Genomic DNA, 25,087 nt, shown 5'->3' on the forward strand with positions numbered 1-25,087 from the left:
GCTTTTCACTGTTAAGAATGATGTTAGCTGTGGGTTTGCCATATATGTCCTATATTATGTTGAGGTAGATTCCCTTTATTCTCACTTTCTGGAGTTTTTTTAAATCATAAATGGGTGTTGAATTTTTTCAAAAGCTTTCTCTGCATCTATTGGGTTTTCTTTTTTCCCTTCAGTTTGTTAATGTGTTGTATCACACTGATTTGTGGATGTTGAAGAATCCTTGCATCTCTGGAATAAATCCCACTCAATCATGGTGTATAATCCTTTTAATGTATTGTTGGATTCGGTTTGCTCATATTTTGTTGAGTATTTGTGCATTTATGTTCATCAGTGATATTGGCCTGTAATTTTCTTTTCTTGTGGTATCTTTGCCTGGTTTTGGTATCAGGGATGGTGGCCTCGTAGAATGAACTCAAGAATTTCCTCCTTCTGCAATTTTTTAAACAAGTTTCAGAAAGAGAGCTGTTAAACACTCTTCCTTTAATGTTTGATAGAATTCACCTGCGAAGCCATCTGGTCCTGGACTTTGATTTGTTGGAAGTTTTTAAATCACTTTCATTTTTACTTGTGATTGATCTGTTCATATTTTCTGTTTTTTTCCTGGTTCAGTCTTAAAAGGTTGTACGTTTCTAAGAATTTGTCCATTTCTTCTAGGTTGTCCGTTTTATTGGCTTATAGTTGTTTGTGATAGTCTCTTATAATCCTTTGTATTTCTGTGGTGTCAGTTGTAGCTTCTCCTTTTTCATTTCTAATTTTATTGATTTGAGTCCTCTCCCTTTTTTTCCCTTGCTGAGTCTGGCTAAAGAATTATCAATTTTATTTTCTCCCAGAACCAGCTTTTAGTTTTATTGGTGTTTCCTGTTGTTCATCTCTGCTTAATTTATTTCTGCTCTAATCTTTATGATTTCTTTCCTTCTGCTAACTTTGGGTTTTGTTTGTTCTTCTTTCTCTAGTTGCTTTAGGTGTAAGGTTAGGTTGTTTGAGATTTTTCTTTTTTCTTGAGGTAAGATTGTTTTGTTATACATTTCCCTCTTAAAACTGCTTTTGCTACATCCATTATGTTTTGGACCATCTGTTTTCTTTAGTTTCATGGCCTGAGATGTCCCAGCGCTGGTGCCTACATACTATTGGACCAGGGTGTGGTGGGTCCTGAGGCTAATATGCTAGATAGAGGAAGGATTCCACAGTGGCAACCCACCAGCACAAGAGTCCCTGTGATAGAAGTAGTTCCCCAAGATGCCGATGGCAATGTCTTTGTCAAGGTGAGCTACAGTTGCCTCTTAATTCTCTGGGAGACTTTCCAAGGTTAGTAGGTAGATCTGACCCAGGCTCCTCTCAAATTACTTTCTCTGTCCTGGGTCCAGGAAGGGTGTCAGATTTTGTGTGTGCCCTTTAAGAGTGAAGTCTTTATTTTCCCCAGCTCCCTGAGACTCCCTAAAGCCCTGCTGGCCCCGAAAGCCAAATGCTCTGGGGGCTTATCTTCCTGGTGCAGGATTCCTGGGCTAGGGAACTGAATGCGGGGCCTCCCACTCCTTTGGGAGAAACCTTGCAATTGTTATTACTCTATTTTTGGATCACCCACCTGGGGGGGAGGTAGCTAGTGTGAGATTTGACTGTATCACAATTCTGTTATCCCTACGTGTCTCATTATGGCTCCTTCTTTATATATTAAGTTGTAAAATATATTTTCTGGTAGGTTCGTTTTTTTTTTTACTGATGGTTGTTCTGCACATAGTTGTGATTTTGGTGCACCTGTGAAAGGAGGTGAGCTCAGGCTCCTTCTGCTCTGCCATCCTGCACAGTCTTCTCAAGAACATTGGTTGTGATTTCAAATGCAGCCCCAGTATTTACTAACCGAATGACTCTGAGTTCTAATTTTCTCAACTGCCCAAGGTTGTTGTGAAGAGCAAATGAAATATGGTAAAGTAAATAAATCTTTGTAAATTATAAATAGCCATACAGACACAGGAAATTTATGTTTTCTAGAGGCTTTTATTACATGATGTTTTACTGATTTATATTTTCTGAATGTAAACTCCACAAGGGCAAAAAATGTCGTCTTGTTTACTTTGTACTCTAGAACCTTATATTGTAGTACATAGTAGATATAATTGTGCACCTCTGAGTTTATGGATTACTACTACAATATCCAGAAAAAACTATATTTTAATAAACATATCAGATTAACTAGGTGATTTCTGGATTTACCTCAAAGGTCACCTCATGTTCAGAAGACACATATAGAGGGTTTTTTTTTTAAGAAACTTACGTAAATCTTTCCTTAATGTGCTACTTGCTTCTATTAACAGAATGTATTTACTTAAGATGTTTCTGTTATCTTCCCAAGTCCCAGCATATATGTCAGGCCCATTTCAAGCATTATAGCCACTATTTATTGTCAGGGAAATGTACAAAAACGAAAGCATTTCTTTTACATTTTAGAATTTATGAAGCATATTTCTGAATTCTTTCAGCTGTCACAACTACTTTGTTAGGTAGGTTACTTCTTTTATATGAGAAGTAAAACCAAAGTCATGGAGTCATCAATGTCATTTTTATTCATTACCATTTCTAACAGTTTGGAAATTATTTCACAAGTTCCCTGTGTCTGGCAAGAAACGATGCTCTTTCTAAATTGCAGTTTCAAAGAATTTTGGTTTATGAAGATTAATAGATTACACTGCATCATATATTAAAAAGATGAGACTTAAAAGTTTCTAGGGTTAGTTTTGCCATACATCAACATGAATCCACCATGGGTGTACATTAAAATAAAGTAAAATAAAAAAAAAAAAGAGAAAAAAAAAAGTTTCTAGGATTAGAATAAAGCATTTCCCTCCAGCAATTATAAAAGCAAATTATCTTGTCCAGCACCACAGCAGTGATTTACACCTGAAGATGATGCTGTGAGGTATCTTTCCAGAAGAGTGGTGAAGGATGTGAACTCTCACAGCCACATTCTCTCCTCTGGTTCCATTCGGAATCCCTGCAACTTCCAATAGGCTGGTTGAGGGCAGAGACCTGAAGACTGGGTTACAACTCTGGCTTTTAATGAAAGCTCTTAACCACATGGTCAGATTTCTCTTCTAAAACAGCAATTTGCTAAAATGTTTACCCCAAATCTAAAACTACTGCTTGCTTTCAAAGTAACTAAGATAGCTCAAGATAGCAGTTGCGTCCTTAACAAAGACTTACCCTTTATATAATTATAATATCATGTTTGGTTAAAATCATTTTGGAGAACTTGTGGCAATTAACTTAGAAAAGGCTATTAACAGTTTATTAGTTACCATGGAGCCATTACATTACAAATAAAACACAAAGATTTTAGGCACTTGCCTGGGTCCTAACATCTGTTTCCAACATACACTTTTCAAATCAAGGGTCGGACTGTTTGGATACATCTGAGACACACAACATAGACTTAATCCCACACAGTGCTTTGTTTTTATAGCCCAGCATACTATTTGTCTTGGCAACTTGTGATTTCAAAAACTAACAGAAGATGACTTATAAGGAAACGTTTCCTTTTGTATATAGACTGGTCTCAAAAAAGCAGAGACTTCTGGTTTTTTGGAGAACAAACTAAAATATCCTAAAGGAATACCTTCATTTTTACCTGAGGTCAGACAGGTAACCAGGAGAAAGGGTTTTAATATTCCAGTGAGCTACATCCTAAGAATAGTTGGAATTTCAAAACTTTAGAGCTTCAAATTTAGAATCTGACAGTTTAGACTCTTCAGTGCTTCCCATGAATAGGAAAATCTTATGTCTCTTAAACATAAGACTGCTGAAAACAAAGAGGGGAGCTAGGGAAGAGAGGATACAGACAGATTTTATTTCCTCCCTTTTGTACTGCTCTGTTTTCTTGTCAGGGCAGGAGCAAGGACAAAGCCTGATTGAGAAGAAACTGGGCCGAATTGAACAAGGCAACCTGGGTCTGGAAGACTGGGCTGATTCTTCATCCTTCTTGTGAGCATCGGCAAGTCTTTCTGCTGACTTGTAGGGGGTGGGGATGTCAGAGTAGTTGGTCAGTGCCCACTTCCTCTCCACTATTCTTACTGCCATCCACGTTTGCCAGCTGGCTGGAAATGTAATGTCCTTCAATCCATGAGGACCTGCTCTTTTACACTGTAACTCCGAGCTTCCCAATTCCAGAGGCTTATTAATATGAGGCAGGGGGTTTCTTTTATCTGATTCCAGCAATCTATATTTAGCAATGAATGAAGTGTAATCCTTGGTGGGAGTTTTCATCCGAAAGTGCGTGCTGACAAGCCTGATGCAGTAGAAAGAGCTCTGGGCCTGGGGTTCTAGAACCTTGAGTCCAAGGGTAGTAGCTCAGCTATGTATTAGATGTTTTCCTTATTTAAAAATAGAAAATAATGCCTCTTTATAGTATTGTTGTAAGGGTAAAATAAGATAATGCCAGAGAAACTCTAGTCATTTATACTCTTGATACCTAGTAATAAATGTTAGAAGAATTTCAGCCTCTCATTGGTAGGAAATATGAGAGAGTCAAGGTGGGTGGGAGAGAGGGGGAGACTGGCTTCTCACAGAAATGTTCTCCATTTCTGCTTCCTTAAAACTCATTTTCCTGTAGCTCAGCCTCTAAGGAGGTAATAGAAATGAAATACTGGTGATGCAGTTAAGTACTACCTGAGTTACGTACTTCCTTTCCTCCTTTTCTGTAAGCGTCTTGGCACCCTATGGAGTTCAGCAAAAGAAAAAGATGTGACCTGGAAACAGAGTGTGAATTACCCAGTGAACCACCAATATGTGACACCTGGAATCATAAATCCATATATTTGGAACATTAGTAGAGCTGTTTTTAACCCAAGTGGTAGGTAGGCTTGGTGACACCATGAAGGTACATGCCACAGAGGTATATTATTCCAATGGCACACCTTTTCTCCCCCGTAATCCCATATACACTTATATCACTGTGTGTGTGTATGATTGGCTAAAGACTGCCCTGATTAATGGCTGCATGAAGGAATAATAATTAGCAAACAGAGCAAAATTAAATTCCTGGCTGATTGCAAGCCCCTGAGTAAAATGCAACCCTTAAGGATACTGTCACATTCCTTACATTTACTTGCCTTTATGCCACCAGTCACCCTAATTAAGATAGAGATTTGTACTTATTAAAAACATATAATCTTTTGATCTTTCGAGGAGCTATTTGCCATTTTTTCCTTGCCTAGCATCCCATCACCTTTCTTCTGCGGGAACCCAGTTCAGGTGGATGGACATATGACCCAGGCCTGGTCAGTTAGAGTGCCCACCCCAACAACCCCACGTTGCTTCCATCATACCTATGAGCAAAGACACATTTCCTTTCTTATTCTGAACTGGGTAGCTTTCGCTTGCATTCAAGAGACTCAAGCATAAAAAATTATAGCCACCACTTTTGGGTCTGATTTAGCAATGGTTAACACCATGCTTATTATTTAAGCATGTAGAGCAGTTCCAAGAGTGCTTTAGCAGTAAGAATAAGAAAACATGTCTAACTTATTGAGTCAATAATATCCTCTAGAGACTTCATGGGAAACAGATTCCACTGTCACCTCTATAGTTTGGTTTTCTGAGCTAAACTTCCACCATGCCTTAAAACAAAAGTCAACACGCACAGATTTCACAAGATTGTTTTACTAGAATTTAGCAGGGAGGAGATGATATAGTCAAATTTTCACAAAAGAAAACCTTCAGACTGATCTCAGCCAAATAAAATTCAAGTTCTTATTTCAGTCTCAACTGGCCTGGGTACCGAAGCAACATCTCTGGGCATGCACTGTTCAAACTGAGTTGTGTGGCCACCCTTTCATGCCCTTGAGCTCTCTGCATCATGTCTCAGCAATCCCAGACACGAATTCTGAAAAATTCCTTCTGCCTATATGGTTTTCCTCATCCAGCTGAGAATGCTGCTGGCTACTGTGAAGCTGTTCACCAACCATAGGCTCTGGTCCATACAGCCTTCTTCTTAAACTCTGGGAGAACTCTCAAGGACAGCAGGGTAGCTAAAGGGGACAAAAAAAAAGCACACTGTTTCATTTGGTGCAGTTACATTTGAAAAGATCATTTAGATAAAAAAGGTGTCAGAACAGAACTTGACTTGTTCCTGCTTGGCTAATCTTTAAGAATTACTATCATGCCTTAGACAGAATTTTAATGGAAGAGACCATTAGTAAAGGTTGAGGAAAAGGTTTAAGTTACTTTGCAACCAGTTAGTGGGAAATTCCACAAAATTAAAACAAACTGACCTCTGGGATGCTGGTGTTGCTTTTTTTCTTAATCCAAGTGCTGACTACATAGGTATGTTCCCTTTGTAAAAATCTACTTGTGCACTTTTCTACATGAATATAACTTTTCCACTAAATGTCTTATTAAAAGATAAACAAACTGATCCTATAATGAAGTTAGGTTCATGGGCTCAATTTAAAGTAAGGAAGTTGTGTGTAATCCCTCTAGGTAACTTATTATATATCTTATATTAGAATATGAATATAAATATCAATATATTGTGGAAAAGGCAATGGCACCCCACTCCAGTACTCTTGCCTGGAAAATCCCATGGATGGAGGAGCCTGGTGGGCTGCAGTCCATGGGGTCGCTGGGAGTTGGACATGACTGAGTGACTTCATTTTCACTTTTCATTTTCATGCATTGGAGAAGGAAATGGCAATCCACTCCAGTGTTCTTGCCTGGAGAATCCCAGGGACGGGGGAGCCTGTTGGGCTGCTGTCTATGGGGTCGCACAGAGTAGGACACGACTGAAGCGACTTAGCAGCAGCAGCAGCAGCAGCAGCAATATATTGATATATTTTTAAAGTATAATAGTGTGAGAGAATGAAGATAAGCCAGAGTTACACAATAAGTATGTGTGACTCTAGTAAGCCCTTGAATATATGACCAAGTGAACATGTACTTCCTTGACCCAAATAACAATTTCTCACTGGAATTAACTGTTATCTTCATGACCTAAGACAGTATATGTTGGGAACAACCAATGGTATTATATGGACCCATGGCCCTTAAAAATGAGTCCAAACTCCCCAAGGAAAATAAGTGGAGGAGGTCCTAGTAGCAAGTTTCTTGGGAATGGTCAAGTGAAAATATGTCAGACCACTGCTCTGATCCTCAGTGAAGCTCTGTGGTTGATCAGAATCACCTTCCTATACATGCCCTTCCACCCACTTTAGAGGTAGGAACAATCCATTAGATAATTCTTGCTTGTTAGGCAATCAATACAATACACCAAACTTAAAGCAAAATATGGTCAGTTATCACAAGAGTAGGCCAACAGGCAACTTTCCCAAGGTAAGACTTTCCAGTGCAGTAACTTAAAGCATGTCAGGGGCATCAATGGCAGCCACTGGGAGGATCCTGACCCCCAAGTCCCAAGATGTGGATGACAGTACAAGCTGTCTCGGACCACAGAACCAGCACCCAGAGGACATTTGAGGTTTCAGTAAAAACATCTATGTAATTTGCACAGAAAGACTGCTTATATTTGTGGATCCTGCAGTCATAGTTTAACAGTCAATAGACATGTATAAAAAACATGCTGCTGCTGCTAAGTCACATCAGTCGTGTCTGACTCTGTGCGACCCCATAGACGACAGCCCCCCAGGCTCCTCCTTCCCTGGGATTCTCCAGGCAAGAACATTGGAGTGGGTTGCCATTTCCTTCTCCAATAAAAAACATGAAAAACCATCTAAATGCCTGGAAGCATGGGAAATGTCCAATTCCCCTGGAAAAATACTATACAGCCATGAAAAATACTTATGAAGCTAGTGTAAGAATAGGTTAAAATGCTTTTAATAATTTTAAAGTAAAAAAAGGCAGTACTCAAAGCGTGTATGTACATTTTTCAATTGGCTATGATTATAACAATGTTAAAACTTACACACAGAGCGGGTAACACTTAGGAAAAATAATCAAAATTGTTATTGCGCAATGGAATTCTGGATTCCTCTTTGCTTATTCTTTTTTACTTTTCTGAATTTTCTAATTTTTATTTAGTCATATTTTATGATTACAATAAAACATTTAAAAAATACTTAAATAAAAATTAAAGACCATGGAACTCTTCTTTTTAAATCTACTTTCTAATTCAAAAATGCCACATTGGTGACAGCTTCAGATTACTTCTCTAAATTGAACCAAGATGACCCTTTCAGGAGCCAGCTTACACTAGGATGCTGTTCTCCAGTACAGACAACACTGGATGGTTTTCACCTATGCTGGGTATAAAGGATGAAAGTAATACCTTTTAAAAGATCCTTGGATTTTGCTGAGAGTCCTTCCTTAGGGCTTTCCATGATGCTGAACAGCCAGTCAATGAACTAGAGTGAAAATGAAGAACTGTATCAGATAAACAATCTCAGGATCGGTAAGACATCATTCAAACCCTTGGACTTGCACATATGCCTAATAGGACAGTAGTCCCCAGATAATATAGTCCCCAGATAATACTTGCCTGGGCTGGGAGAGTGAAGAGATGTGACCAGGCACAAGAGATGGAAATGTTGGAGATAGCCCTCAGTTAAATGACCCAGCAAAGTCAAACCTCCTTCTTTCGCTTTTAATATCCTGGGACTTACTATAGCTTAAGAGTGGGGTAGACAGGAGCCCAGAGGGCCTCTGGTGTGCCATGAACATTCTCTCTCATTCTAAGAGACAGAATGGGGCCTCTCATCATTCTAAGAGGCCCCAGAAAGGGTAAGAGCCTTGACCAAGTCCACTCCCCATGACTGGCAGAGTCAAGATCTGAACCAAGTACACCTGGCTTCAAAGCCTCACACTCCTTCTTCACACCATGCTGCCCGCCACCTGGTTCCGTGTGCATCAGGCCTAGGCTCCTAGGCGGGTAGTAAATGAGTAAACACATCAGCTGTAAGCCCCTGTTACTAAAATATGTTTCTGTAGCTACGAATAGTTTTTGTGCCCAAATGGATATGAAGCCAAGTGGAAATGCAACAGAAAAGGCATAAGACAATTTGCTAGGTAGACCCAAGCATGTTAACTGCAAATAAATCCTGCAAACAAGGTAGAAACTCCACGTACTCATGAGTTTGACTGATCTCCCGGGTATAGCCAAAATTGTTTTTGAATTAGATACTGGGTAATTTCATTGACTGAATGTTCCCTCTCTTGACTCACTGAAAAACACCAGTCATAGGTACTAGGCATTTTAATTTTGGACAAGACTGTGGGTTGAAAAGAAAACAGAAAAATAAAATATTCCTAATTCCCTGCTTTAATTAAAATTTTTTCTTTATTTTCTTTTCCTCAATTTTGTTTTATCATATCCTGCTGGTAAGTAAATAAGTACTACAAATACGTAATAGATGCAAGATGTCTATATGCTGTAGTCCAAAATGAACAGGGTGTCCCAGACCAGAAATAATTAAAGTGAAAAAGAAAATACAAAATTAGAGGTAATAACAGTAATGCTTATCAGGTTTAAGAAAACAAAGGCATTTTATTTGAGATGTTCAATGGAGTTGTTCATGGCTGAACTGTGGGTCCACAGTTCAGAAATATTTTTAAAGACCAAGGTTCAGATTTTACAAGTAAGCCACAAAGTTGGCTGTAAGCTTTCAACCTCACAAAGATCCAGTTTGATTAAACAGGATTCAAAAAAATCCTTCAATTGACAATTCAAGACAGGTTAGAGCCATGTAATGAGAAACATAGGATGTACCTCATTTTCATATGCTCTGCAGGACAGCTAGTAGCCTGGGGAAACTCTATTAAAAACCAAAGGTACTCCCTATAGCTTGTGTTTTCCTGAGGGCAAAGGTGATGACATTAGGCCTTTACAGATCTCCCCAAGGTATCTAGGCCAGAAGCACCTGGAACATGGCTACTACATGGAATGAGCTGTGGGGAGCCTTAAATATGGTAAAATATGGGCATTCCAGATTCACAGCTCCCCTGGAAGATTTCCGCCCATGCATTGTTGATCATCCCCTCCCTTGTTCACCAACTGTATCCTTATCACGTGTGAGCATGCTCTGTCATGCCCGACACTCTGCCCATGGAATTTTCCAGGGAAGAATATTGGAGTGGGTTGCCATGTCCTACTCCAGGGGATCTTCCCAACCCAGGGATCAAACCTGGGTCTCCTGCATTGGCAGGTGGATTCTTTAACACTGAGAGCCACTGGGGAAGCTCATCCTTATTGTACCATCTTGCAATTTTGAACTTGCCTTCCTATCTGTCCTCACTATGAAATTTTGAGCTTTCAGAGAGTTACTCATCCTTTATCCCCAGGATCAAGATCAGGTAAGTCTTCAACAAATGAAGGCAAGCACAAGCTCCACCTCACCCCTAACTGTAAGCAAGTTGTTGCCATTATCACTGTTGTTTTCAGTCAGCAGATACCCTGAGCCTGAGCTACCCTCAATCTCTGAGGCCCTGCATCTGGCTGAGATCTGAGACTGAGTAAGCAAGCCTGTTGTGTGACTCAGGTTGCACTTATCTCCCACTGCAATTGTACAGCAGAAGCTGCCAAAGAGAAAACGGCTGCCTGCCCTAAACCAGGTGGCTGCCCGCCTCACCTTCTGGGTCTGTTCCTTCCACGGCTCTTTCTGCAGCAGAAGAGGCATGCTACTGGGAAGGAGAGTGAGAGCCTCCTGCAGAGTGACCCTGTGTAATGGACTCCTGCCAAGCAAGCTTGATGCTGGCCCAGCTGGGCCATTTTCCTGATGCCATGGCAACCAACTGGCACTGAGGCCAAGGAGGAGAGGGGCAGCGTGATCCGCCCATGCAACCACTGCGGCTGCAAATATCAGCAACAAGAAGTCCAAAGCCTACGCAAAGTAGAAACAGGGTTAGTCACAGACTTTAACAGTGCAAAGTAACACATGTTCACACATACAGCTCGCATCGGGAGGAAATGTTATCTTCCCCCTCGCCGAAGCCTTCCTCCGGCCCTACCCCTATCCCAGAAGAGGAACTGGATGGGACAGCAAACCATTTCTATGCTTAATGAAGAGACATTCTGGGGTTTCAGAAGGTTTGAAGGATCCTCTTTCGTGAGTAGAGAAGGCCCAGCAGTTTCATTATTATTGTTCTAACATTTCAACAGGAACATAATTTATTGAATGCCTAATCATACTGAGATCCAAACATTCCTCCTCTGTTTTGGTGTTTTCAAAGAGATTTTAAAATTAATTAAGAGAGATATGAACAGGGATATTAAGGTTTATTATCATGTGGCCAAAACTAAAAAAATATGTATAGTATATTCTGTTTTTGAATAGAAACAACATATGACTTTCCATATGCATTTAAAAAATCTGTTTAGAATCCATGCATTTAGATTTTGTAGACTAGACACGTAGAAATGGTGATAACAAGAGCTACCTCTGAGTTACTGCATTACTGTGATTTGAATGATTCTTTCTGCTTATTTGTATTTTCTAAGTTTCAAAAGATTTTTGTAAGAAAGCAGAGAAAGTTAATATAAACTTTGGAAATAAGAAGAAAGCTCAAAAAAAAAGCTTAAAAAGTACCCCTCAATCTCTTAAAATGCCTAATCTCATTAGTGAAAATTTCAAAAAGACACACAGCCCTGCAGAAAAGCTGGGCAGAATATCAAACAATATCTCAGGTTACACATATTTTACTCACACAAGTAAACAGCAGATCTATGAAACATGGCTATGGAAAAATACAACAACAACAAAAAATGCACAGCTGAGTCTAGAAAATGGCAAGAATAGGAAAATGCTTCCTTCATTTTTTTTCATTAATCTTTTTTTTTTCTGGTCTTATTCACCTAGTACTAGTGATAGTTAACCTCTTTGGGTCATAGATCATTTTCAGGTGGGGTGAAAATTCCCCTTCAATATGTGCATGTAAGTACTGGCACAAACACAGATTACTTGCACACACTTCAGGAACCCCTCCAAACCAGGTGTTTAAAGCCAAGCTCTGGACCACGGTGGAGGCTAGAGCCCTGTACCCCACAGTCTTTGTGGGATCCAGCTCAAGTACACAGGACCCTAGATTCCCCCCCTAGCTAGAACTTCTGTGTGCTGCCTGTCAAGGGAGGTGTTCTGCTGAAAATATTTTTCAAAGGGCAGCTGTGGGCATCTTCAAGATTCTGGTAAGAACACCCATTTCCTGTGATGTCAGAGAATTGCCATCCTTGTTTCCCAAAAATGAAGGGAGAAAAGAGAGCTGCAAGCAGCAACATGTTCCTCTTTTTGGAGACTAAATATACTCTATATTTTAAGAAAGCCACAGATGACTCCTCTAGACTGTACCTCATCAAAAGCCACGTTCTGAACAGACGTTGGCTGGTAAGCAACATTTCTGATGTAACCCATCAGTTCCAAGAGCCACTCCATTCTCTTCAACACGCCTGAAACAAAAGGACATGTATTACCAGACCATGGTTTTTCTTTGCAGTATAAGATAGATCAACAATAATTATCATAACTAAAGCAAAAGACCTGCTGAGGACTCTATACAGCAGCTACAAGTCCTTTTATAGTACCTGAGACTTGTTCTCACTCAAGAGATTTTTTTTTAATACTGTTCACATCAGATGACCTTATTTTGGTCTTTATTTTTAAAAGCTAAATTTATTCTTCAAACCTGATACAATGGTCAAATGCATTTAATGGAATTTCTCAACACTAAACACTGGGAGAAACTGGGCATGCCCACGAGTTAGTAGTGTTAAATCTTTGATAATTAATTGTTCTTATAGTCCTCCCTTGCTTAAAGTTCTCAATTTATGACAAAATCATACAGAATACCTATCCTAAAGACATTTAAAAAAGCACCAAACCCAAAACCCAGCTGTAGTAGGCTAAATAGAGAACAAACATTAACATAAATATTATTTCCTTTCAAAAATGAGGATTCCCAGCAAAGCAAAGACTACTTGGAGAGATCTTCAAAATTTAGTGCATGAGAGGAAAATGGCACTGTGTTTGTGCCAGTACTTACACACACATATTGAAGGGGAATTTTCACCCCGGCTGAAAATGATCTATGACTCCAAAAACGTTAACCACCACTAGTATTAGGTGAATAAGACAAAAAAAGAAAAAAAGATTAAAAAAAAAAATGAAGGAAGCACTTTTCTACTCTTGCCATTTGAAAATTCAAACTAAATTTGAAGGCCAACTGGTTACAACCAAAGGCAATATCAAATTTATTTGTTTCTTTCATGTAGCTTCATGCTTAATTGGGAACACCTACTGGTTTTCTACCGGATAAATATACTTCTGAGGTCGAGTGAAAAAAATCTTATTTTTCATCACAGGTTCACTTTTCCTTGGGCACACACTAAGGTGGACAGGAGACAACTATCTCAGTTGCCAAAGAGGAAGAGGAATCAAAATTTCCTACACAATCTTGCAAAGAGTAATTAAACTGCACTTGTCAGTCTTCTCTCATAGCCTTCAAAATACAAGAGATGGGGAGTATGGCTTACAAGGGCCTTCTAGTCACGTCCAATCTGATCAGGAGATTTGGAAAATTACAAGCATATGACCAAAGGCATGGAGGAGAAATGAGGGCGCTCCCTATTTATTTTTTTCCTCCTATTAATTTTTAACTGGAGGATAACTGCTTTACAATATTTGCTGACCTCTGCCATACATCAACATGAATCAGCCACTGGTATACATTTATCTCCTTCCTTCTTAACCCCCTCCCCCCTCCCACCCCTTCAAGTTGTCACAGAGTGCTGGGTTGAGGGAAGTCTCTCTTTAGATGATTATTACAGCATAAATGTCTAAAACGGCCTAAAAGTTGCACCATCCATTAGCAGAGCTTCAGGCCTGCAGTTTCTGGTGTGAGGATGTACTCAGGGTGTCCAGATTTTATTCTTCTCACCCCTGAGAAGTTCTTCTCTAGAATAACTATTTAATTTGTGCTTGTTGCTTTCTTTTTCTGTTTGTTAAATGACCACCCAAACGCCATGTTCATGCAAACATCAGGCAGAATCCATTAGCATCCATCTGTTTGAGAAACAGGAGCAGGCAGATTCAACCTGGTAAACCTGCTTATGTCTCTGTGGGCCTGGAGGGTCAAATATGAGATCCAAATTTCCAGCAGAATTTATTCTCACCTCCGAAGAGTTGATCTGTGAGCTGTAATCGTGCTGCTCATTTGGGGGTAACAAGTCCTCACCCGTGTCAAGAAGCCCTAACCTAGTTTTTAAGTTGAGGAAACAATGATAACCTCAAAGAGATGGGAGGCATGTTTGTCTGTCCCGATGTGCTCCCTGGCTGCCCTTACCAGTGTTGGCGTGGCTCACAATCCGTGCCTGGTACAAGCTGTGCAGTGTCATCCAGGCCAGTGTGTCCTTTTCACGGTGCCGGACAGCAACACTGAACACATCAGTCAAGCCCATCAAGGGGAATCGTCCTTGAGAGACCAAGTAGAGCCTGACAAAGGCAGCCTTTTCTAGGCTACTCTGCAAAAAAGCAAATTGTTCAGTTGCTATTACATTAACTGAAGTTGTTACAGAACCTTTGGGCAAGGGCAAAAGAGAAAGGGTGAGTTTGAAGTTGATTACCAGTCCAAATGCTAAAACTGTTTGTTTCCTGCACTGTGTAACCTATCTGCCTGTGCGCTATCTCAAAATGTATCCACAGACAGTTGTAATGTCACCTTTTGTTTTCTCATAAAAACCATCAATGATTTCAAGGGTCAACTGATGTGTGTATTTAGTAAAGACACACAAATAATAACAATGATAACCAACAAATACAGTACTTACAATGTGCCAGGCACATCTGAAGCACTTAACCTGTGTTAATTTGGCATTTCACAAAGTTTGGTACACAGACCTCTGGGGAACCCCAAGACCCTTTTAGAAGAGAGGGTCTGTGAGGTCAAACTATATTCATAATAGACCCCAAACAGGAGTAATATTCATTGTATTTTTTACTGACACTGGCAATTTTGTAAAAAGCTAGTTTCATTTAAAATATCCTTGTAAGCAATAAAATTACTAGTTTTGTTAAGCCTCTGCTCTTGAATATACATCTTTGTAATGTTCTGTATGACCAAATGGGAAGAACGCATAAAGCTCTTGTGCTGCACCCCCAAGTGTGATGTTCGTCTCAAGGAGAAAGTTGTGAGAGTGAGCTGTGAGCTGAAATAGCCACTCTTTTCACAGACCACCGTTTACTTGAAAGAATGATTGATAAACAAACGATGGTTATGAAAACTGAGTATTTGATTATTTTTTACAAGTGAAGGAAGTGAGACTGCCATTTCCAAGGAAAATACTTGACAGCAGTTAGTGCCAATGACAAAATGTGTGCTTTTAAGCGAAAATTAGATTTTTAGAAAATCTGTATCTGCTACTATGACTCTGGCAGCTTCCCAAGATACATGTAAGACATATATACATAAAAGACTTTTCTGATGAGGTTGCTGTCACTATTTGTAATAGTGACAAATACGATGTTTTGATGTTTATAATGAAATGTACCAACATTTGGAAGATTTTCAAAATTTAGCGACTCAATATTTTCCAAATGACCAATATATCTTACAGATCTTGCAATTGTATCTTATAAAATCATGCATTAGTAAAAGATCCACAGTGCAGTGGACCAATGGATTTTACTGTAACAGAGTATGTGAAGTTCACTGATCTGCTTTCAGATTCCACATTGCAACTAACCTATAAGAAACCACCACAAGGTGAGTTTTGGTACAATATCAAAGAAAAATATCTACATGTTATCTGAAAAGACTACTAACACTCTTTCCCATTCTACCTTTGTATCTGTGTGAGGCTGGGTTTTCTTCACATACTTCACCAAAACAACATCACAACAGATTGAATGAAGTAGCAGCCATGAAAATCCAGCTGTCTTCTATGAAGACACTGAGGAAACTTACAAAATGTAAGACAATGCCACTTTTCTAACTTTCTAAACTAACCTGTTTTTTGGAAAAAAAAATTTCTTACATGTTAAGATGCAATGGATTTATTACTACTTTTAAGTAATGTTCTAAAAATTTTCTAGTTTTAATTTCTAACATGGTAAACATTGACAGATATAACCCACATAAACAAAAGCTCTTTGAAGTCCTTGATAATTTTTAAGACACTAAAATGGCCCTGAGACCAAAACATTTGAGGACCACTGTATTAATCATTTCATTCTCATAGTAACACTGAGCAATAGATTACTATTATCACCTCCTTTACAGATGAGGAGACTGAAGCACAGAAGTTAGGGAACTTGCTTAATGCCATAGAGTAAGAACTGAAACCCAAGGAGTCTCAGCTCTTCACCTGTACTTTCTTATCTCTGTTCTTTCTAGAAATGAATAGAAAAACAGAGGGCTCAGCAGAACACATACTCTTTGGGGGACATCAGAACACAATTTAGAATGTTCTAGTGACAATGTTCTGAATGGCACTTTAGAAATGCAAGTGAGTAACACAGCCACTTTGAGCTTTAGGTACCACAAAGTAAATTATATTAACTTTCAACTATACAACCTGAATATAAGAACAAGATATAATACATTACAAGAATGTAACAATTATGATAATGTTATTACTGAATCCTTGCCTTGGGTCAGGCACTTTTCCAAAACTTAACATGGATTAAGTCATTTAACTCTCAAACCGACCCTAATAGGTGTGCGCTATTATTTCCCTTTTATAGATCAAGAAACCGAGGTAGAGAGAGTATATGACACCTAACCAAGGTCACATTGCTAGTAAATTAGAGACTCGATTTCATACCTGAGCAGTGAGGCGCCAGAGTCCATTCTCTCAAGCATTTCCGTTTAAATTGCTTGGGCTGTGCTGTGCTTAGTTGCTCAGTCATGTCCAACTCTGCAAGCCCATGGACTGTATGTAGCCTGCCAGGCTCCTCTGTCCCTGGAATTTACCAGTCAGGAACACTGGCTGGGTAGCCAATTCTCCAGGGGATCTTTCTGGAGGATTCAATGGACGGCGGCTACAGTCCATGGGGTTTTAAAGAGTTAGACACAACTGAGCGACTAATGCTTTTTACCCATAGGGAACACTAAAATGTTCTTGATAAAGTGCGATTAATTAGGTTAAAAAGTTATCATTCATCTGTCCATTTATACTACTACATATATACAATGGAATATATATTACTCAGCCTAAAAAGGAATGAAACTGGGTCATTTGTAGGGATGTGGATGGACCAGAGACTGTCATACACAGTGAAGTGAATCAGAAGGAGAAAGATACGTATATTAATGCATATATGTGGAATCTAGAAAAACAGTACAGCTGAATCTGTTTGCAAGGCAGAAATAGAGAACAAATGTATGGACACGGAGAAGGGAATGGGGAGGTGGGGTGAATTGGGAAACTGGGATTGACATATGTACACTAGCATGAATAAAACAGATAACTAATGAGAACCTACTCTATAGGACAAGGAATTCTACTTAATGCTCTGTGGTGACCTAAATGGGAAGGAAATCCAAAATATAGTGGATATAGGTACACAACATATAGCTGATTTACTTCTCTGTACAACAGAAACTAGCACAACAACATAAAGGAACTATGCTCCAGTTGATAGAAAAGTTATTCATTCATCTACCCATTTATACTACTGCATATCCAAGCATACTAGGCTGCACATGAGACCCCACAGTGAAAGAGTTTCCTGAAATTGGCCAGTAACTAACAAATATGAAACAAAGTGAGCTTCAGCCAAAAGGACACTATAACCATATCAATTGTAATACCCATCTCAATAATGAAAAAACACATGGATATGTTATTACCTCAGTAATCTGGGCAACCCGATTGGCTTCATCATCTGTCATTTCCGAGAGGCACTTTGCTACACTGATATACAGCTCTAGATCATTTCTCTGGTAAAGAAAAATCCCAGGCATGTCAAAATACAGTGTAAGATAACACCTATTTTCTCACTGCTCTGACAAATCTTTAGCTTTGCTTATCTCCATGAACAGCGGCTGATGAGATTTTAATTTTAACCAAGCCAAAACTCATGGCCAACTTTTTATCATTTATGAAGCATCTTTCCTGTTATTTGGTGTATTTTGTTTGGCTGTACTTTTTCCTCCTGATCAGAACCCATCATTCTAGATGGATTTTCTACTTCTTTGCACAACTACATTTCAGAAGTCTGTTGGGGGAGGGGCAAAGCTAGTATTAAGTCACCTGATGCAAATATTAAGTGTGTTGGACAATACGCCCAAAGATTCCTCAGGTGTAAGGGTTTCTGAACTTGCTCATCTTCTACAGGCATTTGGTAAAAGACCTGAGAGCAAATTTCCTGGTGCTACACTGGTTAACCTGCTTCAGGGCGTGCTCAAAACTTTGTTTCTAAATTTTCAACCTCAATTTAGATTTTGGAAGCAAACATTCTTAGTGAAGAATGTGGTTATTTCTTGCTAGTCTTCCCACCACATTCTTAAAAACATACACCTCCCCGCTTTGCCAAAAAGGCTTTAAAAAATCCCAAACACAAATTGTCAGGAATGCAAATATTTTTGTTCCTCACCCGAATCTTATTTGGCAGAAGGTCAAAAATTTTCCTAGTAGCTTCGCTGAGCAGACTCCAGAGGTGGTGGGAAGGGCTGGGCAGTTTCATGGCCTGACTCAGGCCCTGTAAGGCACTTGGGCGTAACTCAGGACTGGAGAGTGGAGAAGCTGCTTTAAAAACTGCCACCATTAAGCTTTCAACAAAACCCACGATTTGTTCATCAGAGACATGTTTTATCCATGAAGGCACAGATAGGAGAAGGTATTTCTTGATATTCAGCTAAAAGAGAAACCAAAGAGGTCAGATGTAAACAGGCAAGTCCGGGTTTGTAATGCTCAAAACCTCTAGGTCATCACCGTGTCTGAGGGTAAAACGAAGTTTTAAAAGGTTCAGGTTGCTTCCTAAACCCTCATTTCCCCACAGCTTCATGGGCCAATGGACCACCAATGACTGTGATGTTAGCTGCTTCAGTGACTTCTGATCTAGGGTGCCTGTGTGGATATATGGTATCTGCCAATCCATCTGTGAACTACTCATCTCAAATCTTGGGTCTTTCCAGTGAGGGGAATAAAATGCTACTTCTCAAAGTACATGACAGTTGCTATTCAGTCTTAAAAGGTCACATTCTCTAGCCAGAAAAGCTACTGGAGATGAAGGCTCGACTGCTGGAAATTGGCTAAACAGAATATTTGATATTATTCATTTCTTCTTCTGAGAAAGCATGAGAAAACAATCAGGGGAACAGGAGTTCTGGGGCCAATTCTGAGCCAAGAAGAACCAGTCGTGCATGTGAAACTGACCACAGTGTCTTAGAGTTCAGGATAGCTAAGAAGGGGTGTGGTAATGATAGCTATGAGCCCTAGACGGTAAGGAAGCAGGCTTCAAAAATTCTTAGAAACGTTAAGTATGATACTAAAGGAGCAGCAAGTCTGAAAGAAGTGTTTTATAAAATAAAATCTGACAAAAATTGGTAAATTTCTAAAAAGATCAATGTAGCTGCATGAGTTACACAATATTTCACATTAAAGAACAGGCCATTTCAGATTTCTTTTTTAAATGAGAAGGTACATAATTAAAAAATGAATTTACAAACAATTTGTTAATTAACAAAGATAATAAGAAAGGTTCCTAATCAAAGATGAATGTAAAAAAAAAAAAAAGGACAGATTTAAAGGAGAAATGGAGGGATAACTAAAACCTAGAAAAATATCTGAGCTCAAAAAAACAGGCAGTTAGAATTATAGATGATTTAAAAGGAAGGAAGCATTAATAGAACAGTGTTGAAAGCACAGGCTCTTGAGTCAGCCAGTGTTTCCATTGATGAGCTATATAACTTTTGCTTAACCTCTACTTGCCTCAGTTTATCAATCTGTAAAATGGAAATAATAAAAAAAATCTACTTCTCATAGGTGAAATAAGTCAGACACAAAAGTTTTCATATTGTACGATTCTATTCTAAAGAATTTCTAAAATTTATATGAAATGTAAATTTATATGAAAGTTCTTTAAAGTAACAAAATTATAGAGACCAAAAGAAGATCAATGGTAGCCTGGGTCTGAGATTGGGAGTGGGGATTAACTATAAGTAGGCACAATGGAATTTTTGGGGGGGGGTGGAAATGCTATTGATGATGGATGAAAATGTATAAATGTACTAAGACTCATTAAAATTATACACTTAAATAGCCATATTTTATGGAATATAAATTATAACTCAATAGAGTGGTAAAAAAATTAGCCTATCAGGGTTGTACATATGCATGCGTGCTCAGTCGCATCCAACTCTTTTGCGACCCCATGGACTGTAGCCTGCCAAGCCTCTCTGTCTATGGGATTCTCCAGGCAAGCATACTGGAGGGGATAGCCATGCCCTTCTCCAGGGGATCTTCCCAACCCAGGGATCAAACCCATGTCTCTTTCATCTCCTGCACTGGCAGGGGGATTCTCTACCACTAGTGCCACCTGGAAAGTCCCTGTCAGGGTTGAAGAGAGATTAAATCTGATGACTGACAGTGTTCACTGAGTGCTTACCAGCAGGAGGAACGTAACAAGTGCTCATTAAATGGCAGCTAGATGGGAGCTGCTTGGAGCAGACAGGTAACAGCAGCTACAGATGTCAATGACACTGCCCTTAAATTAAGAAGAATCAGGAGATGTAGGAAAAGTTTTTTTTAAAAAAAGCAGAGAGTAGAGGCTAAAGTCAAAAGACAAGGGCTTTTTCAGGAAAGACTACTGTCCTCAACTTTTGATACTAGCATTCTTTGGGGATTCCAAATAATTTGACCTGGGAGGAGAAGAGGAGCCTTGCCTAACTTCTTTGTGGTTAACAAAGCTTTGGGGTTCTTAATCTGGCACGGAGATTAGTAAACTGAGTAACAGACTACTTGGAAGATTAGCCAGGGCAATTTGAAAATGTTTGGGCACAATGTTTAGGCCTGGAAATGCACCTTAAAAACAAGCAAAGTAACAGAGTGTTCTGTTGCCCAGGTGCCTATTGAAATTTATACAGAATTCCAGAAGACACTTGAGTGTGGGCAGTTCAGCAGACAGCTTAGTGATCTGGAAACCCTAAGAGAGCCTCCCAGGCTTCCAGGAGTTGAGAACTTGATGTAATGATACTAAGATATTGACCCCTTTTACTATTCTCAAGTAAAAGTAAAAAGCAGATGCCCATGAGAATCTACATGTGTTAATAAAGAGATCCAGATCAGTTTTTAATGCACTCATGAATTATAATAAAGATGATTATATACATAAAAAAAGATGAAATAATAAGAGAGCTTTTCACCATTCTCAAAGAATTAAAGCCTCCAGCAATAGAAGAATTAAAAAAAGGAGATCATTTAGCTCATAATCAATTGGTGAACCTCTAAGGAATCATGGAATATGCTTTTTCTAACTTGAAATGTAACCGAAATGATACATCTTGGCTTATTTCATATCTTTAAATAATCTTACCCCATTCTTCCTACCTACCCTTAGTCTATACCCTGGAAGCTGCTGCCACTTCTGTCACAAAGACTAGGCTGGATCACGTCTTCCTCAGCACTTTACTCCAGCGGAACACCTATGGACAGAGATGTCCTACTCTCTCCCCCTACACTCTCCCACGCACACCCTCTGGGGTCTCTAATTTGATCCCTAATAAGATCCTACCAAGCTTTCAAGGCTCACCTTAATTGCTGCCTTTCTGTGAAAGGGAGGGATGAGGGATTGTTTATCCAAAGTATGTGGATTTGCCTTTCTTTTAATCCCTGCTGTAATGATTATGTAGATCATATAAACAAATAAACCCAGGTTCCAGTAATTCTACAACTTTCTACCTGTGTGGTCCTGAGAAAGGAACTTGAATATCTCTGATCATCATTTTCCCTTTTTCTTGTAATAAACATGAAAAGCAGGAAAAGTTGAAAGCGTACATGGTGATGGCTATGGCAGAGTTTCAGGTCCCACAGTTTTCCAGTCTCCTGGCCAGCTACTGTCAACTGCTCACTCCTTGTGAGATCCCACGTGTCCACTCTCGACTTTGAGAACTCACACCCAAATGAATGTTGATCTCCCCCAAAACAACTATACCCTCCTGTTGCTCAACACACTTAATTACTACTTACACTTAGACCATGGATCAGAGGTGGCATCACCCACATTCCCAACAGTGCAGTGACATTCTGGGAGGACTGTGCCTGGGTCACCATAATTTCAAGACACAGTTGCTGAATCTCTTCACCTGAAAGAGAAGAAGGGGGAAGAATCTCTGTAATGTAGGTAGGTACCTCTTGTAACTCATGTTTAGGTTTCAGTGTCCCCAGTAATACAGCTAAAGGTAAAAGAACTCTTGTATGATGTCTAATGGTAATGGAACTTCAGCAAACCATAAGGTATTTCAAGAGACGTTTTTAGTTGTGAAATGAATGTATCTGGCAAGGATCTTATCTGTAACTGGTAAGGATCTTGAACTAGCTTGGCAAATTTTCTCTTACAATGTCCAGACAAACCTAAAAACTCAAATACTATTAAAAATTTGAGAAAATTCTAGCTAAAAATCTCATTTTTGTTTTTTCTCTCCTCTCCACCTTGCAATCAGCATATAGACAAATCCAGATCTGGAAGGATTTAAAGAGGTCACATTCTCTAATGATCCAGTCTTTTTTAAGCCTGATCTCCATCAGCAGATACATCTTCCTAACCAGGCCTTTTCTTCTTTTTACTAAAATACCAACATCTTCAACATAGCACATAAAAGTGGGGAGGGGCAGGGGAACAGAGTTTTCAAATGAAATCTCTGGATATATAGTATGGTGACACCATATCTTACATAGGATTAGGTTCAAATGAAAGCATTCAAATGAAAAACTGTGTTTAGTTAAAATCATCTTTGATTATCCCGTAAATTGCACATAAATTATAGTATACAAACATACAAAAAGATATTTTTGTATATCATATGTAAGTAAGCACCTACTGTAAATAATAGAGCACTCATGCAAATACACACACATATATATACATCCATAATTTATAGCACTGTTAATGTTGTTCTTGCTCCCTCTTTTTTGGAGTTGGGGGTGCAAATATTGATATATGAAGCTAAATTTCCATATGCTAATATGTCAGCTCTATCACAGAATTTGCTTTGGACAAACAGAGGTGTGCATTCCCTTTACCTCTCACCACAGAGTACCCGGGATAAACAGAATAATCTGTCTATATCTAACCTCTGGAATTTGTGAATATGTTCCCTTGCTTGGCAAAGGAACTTTGCAGATGTGATTAAGGTTAAAGACCTTGAGATGGGGAGATTATCCTGGATTATTCAAATGGACCCATTAATCACATGAATCCTTACAAATGGAAGACCTTTCCTGCCTTCAGAGAATCAGAAAGATGACAGCATGAGGATTCTTTAGCCCTCTGCTGCTTGCTTTGAAGATCAAGAAAGGGAGCCACAAGCCATGGAGTGGGCATCCTCTAGAAGCTGGGAAAGGGAGGGGAATGGAGTCTCCCCATCTCAGTCTGTTTGGACTGCTATAACAAAACACTACAGACTGGGTGGTTTATAAACAACAGTGACATATTTCTCACAGTCCTGGTGGCTGGAAGTCCAAGATCAGGGTGTCAGCATGGTTGGGTGTCTGGTGAGAGCCCTTTTCTGAGTTGCAGTCTGCTGGCCACTTTCTGTCTTCACAGTGTGGACTGAGGAGTTTTGTGGACCTCTTTGAGAAGGACACTAATTCCATTCATGAGGGTTCCTCATGACCTAATTGCCCTTGAAGGACCCACCCCCTAATACCATCACACTGAGGGTTAGGATCTCAACATATGCATTTTCAGGGAACACAAACATTCAAGCCACATCACTCCCCTGGGCAACAAAGGAAGGAATGTTGTTCTGCTGATACCCTGATCTTAGTGAAGTGAGAACTATGCTGGACTTCTGACTTACAGAACTATAAGATAATAACTCTGTATAGTTTCAGGCCACTACGTCTGTAGTAATTTGTTATGGCAGCAACAGAAAACTAATTACAGCATTCCATAGGGCATTTCACTGAAACCTGGAATTCTGCAAGTGCAGCCTGATAACCATCAAATCAGGCTGTGATCTACCCTGCATACCCAGCAAAATGCACATCTCAGTCAAGTACTGTTTTGATGAGGGCATCTGGTATATTTTGTCAAACCTCCTCCTCCTCCTCAGCTATTTAAAAAGTGACTCAATGAAGTAACCCAGCTGTCCCACCCAAGAAGACAAACCTTACATTCCTAGAGGTCCATTCAGTCACTATGAACTGTGACCAAAAAATCTCATTTTCTATTCAGGTCACAACCTAAAAGCAGAGTCTGAAGACCAAAAAACATGTGCTATTTACCAAAGTTTAGCCTCATAAGTGGAGAGAGGAGAGCAGCCCAGTTCACAGGAGGATACTGGTGGTTTTCTCCAACAGTTGCTATGGGTTTCATCACAACTTTGAGAAGGGAAGGGGGCACAGATTCAGGACCTGCAACAGAAAGGAAAAAAATAATAAAACACCTCAATAGCATCGTGAAAGTGAAAGATGCCAACTTGCCCTCCTTTCTACTCATTTCAAAGGATTTGGTATCACAGCTTCAGCTGTGTTCAACCTTTCAATTCTGTGCCCTTAAAGTCAATCCCACTTGCTACAAACTTTGCTCCCTCTATTCTCCTTTCTCTTATTTGTTTCCCGTCTTTCCTTCTTGTCTGGATAGGAATGTTCCACATTGCTAATTAACTCTCTTCCATGCTCTCGCATATCTTTTCATTGAATTTTCTAAAAAGAGTAACTTATTCTATGTTACTGCTTTATCTCTGACTCATTCTTTAATCTACTTCCAGAAGAGGAGATAATTACTGCCACTCAGGTCTATCCCCTTCTCAGGATAAGGGTTACTTCGGTCCCTGTGGCTCTAAATGGTTACACTCTGTCCCATGAACTCTTTGCTGCTGCTTCTCCTCAGCTTGTGCCATGGCTGACGGCTCCGCAGGTGAACATACCAAAATAGCTAATCCATAGTTTAACCAGCTACCTAAGACACAGCACCATGACTTAGGTGATATATTCTCT

At 39.4% G+C, this 25,087-nt stretch overlaps 1 protein-coding gene across 1 annotated transcript in view; it reads right to left on the minus strand.

The window, feature by feature from the left end:
- Window positions 1–2,535: 2,535 nt before the first annotated feature.
- FOCAD (focadhesin) overlaps window positions 2,536–25,087 on the minus strand; it is a 294,818-nt gene continuing 272,266 nt past the window's right edge. The window contains exons 36-44 of the mRNA XM_040238382.1: window positions 24,374–24,502; window positions 22,115–22,230; window positions 18,522–18,782; window positions 17,776–17,865; window positions 14,269–14,446; window positions 12,279–12,376; window positions 10,566–10,817; window positions 8,270–8,345; window positions 2,536–6,017 (exon numbers count right to left, since the gene is read on the minus strand). Coding sequence (XP_040094316.1) covers window positions 5,944–6,017; window positions 8,270–8,345; window positions 10,566–10,817; window positions 12,279–12,376; window positions 14,269–14,446; window positions 17,776–17,865; window positions 18,522–18,782; window positions 22,115–22,230; window positions 24,374–24,502 — 1,274 coding nt within the window. The 3' untranslated portion in view covers window positions 2,536–5,943. The remainder of the gene's footprint in view (window positions 6,018–8,269; window positions 8,346–10,565; window positions 10,818–12,278; window positions 12,377–14,268; window positions 14,447–17,775; window positions 17,866–18,521; window positions 18,783–22,114; window positions 22,231–24,373; window positions 24,503–25,087) is intronic.

The sequence above is a fragment of the Oryx dammah genome, unplaced genomic scaffold, assembly GCF_014754425.2.
Source record: "Oryx dammah isolate SB20612 unplaced genomic scaffold, SCBI_Odam_1.1 HiC_scaffold_1, whole genome shotgun sequence".
Taxonomy (NCBI): Eukaryota; Metazoa; Chordata; class Mammalia; order Artiodactyla; family Bovidae; genus Oryx; species Oryx dammah.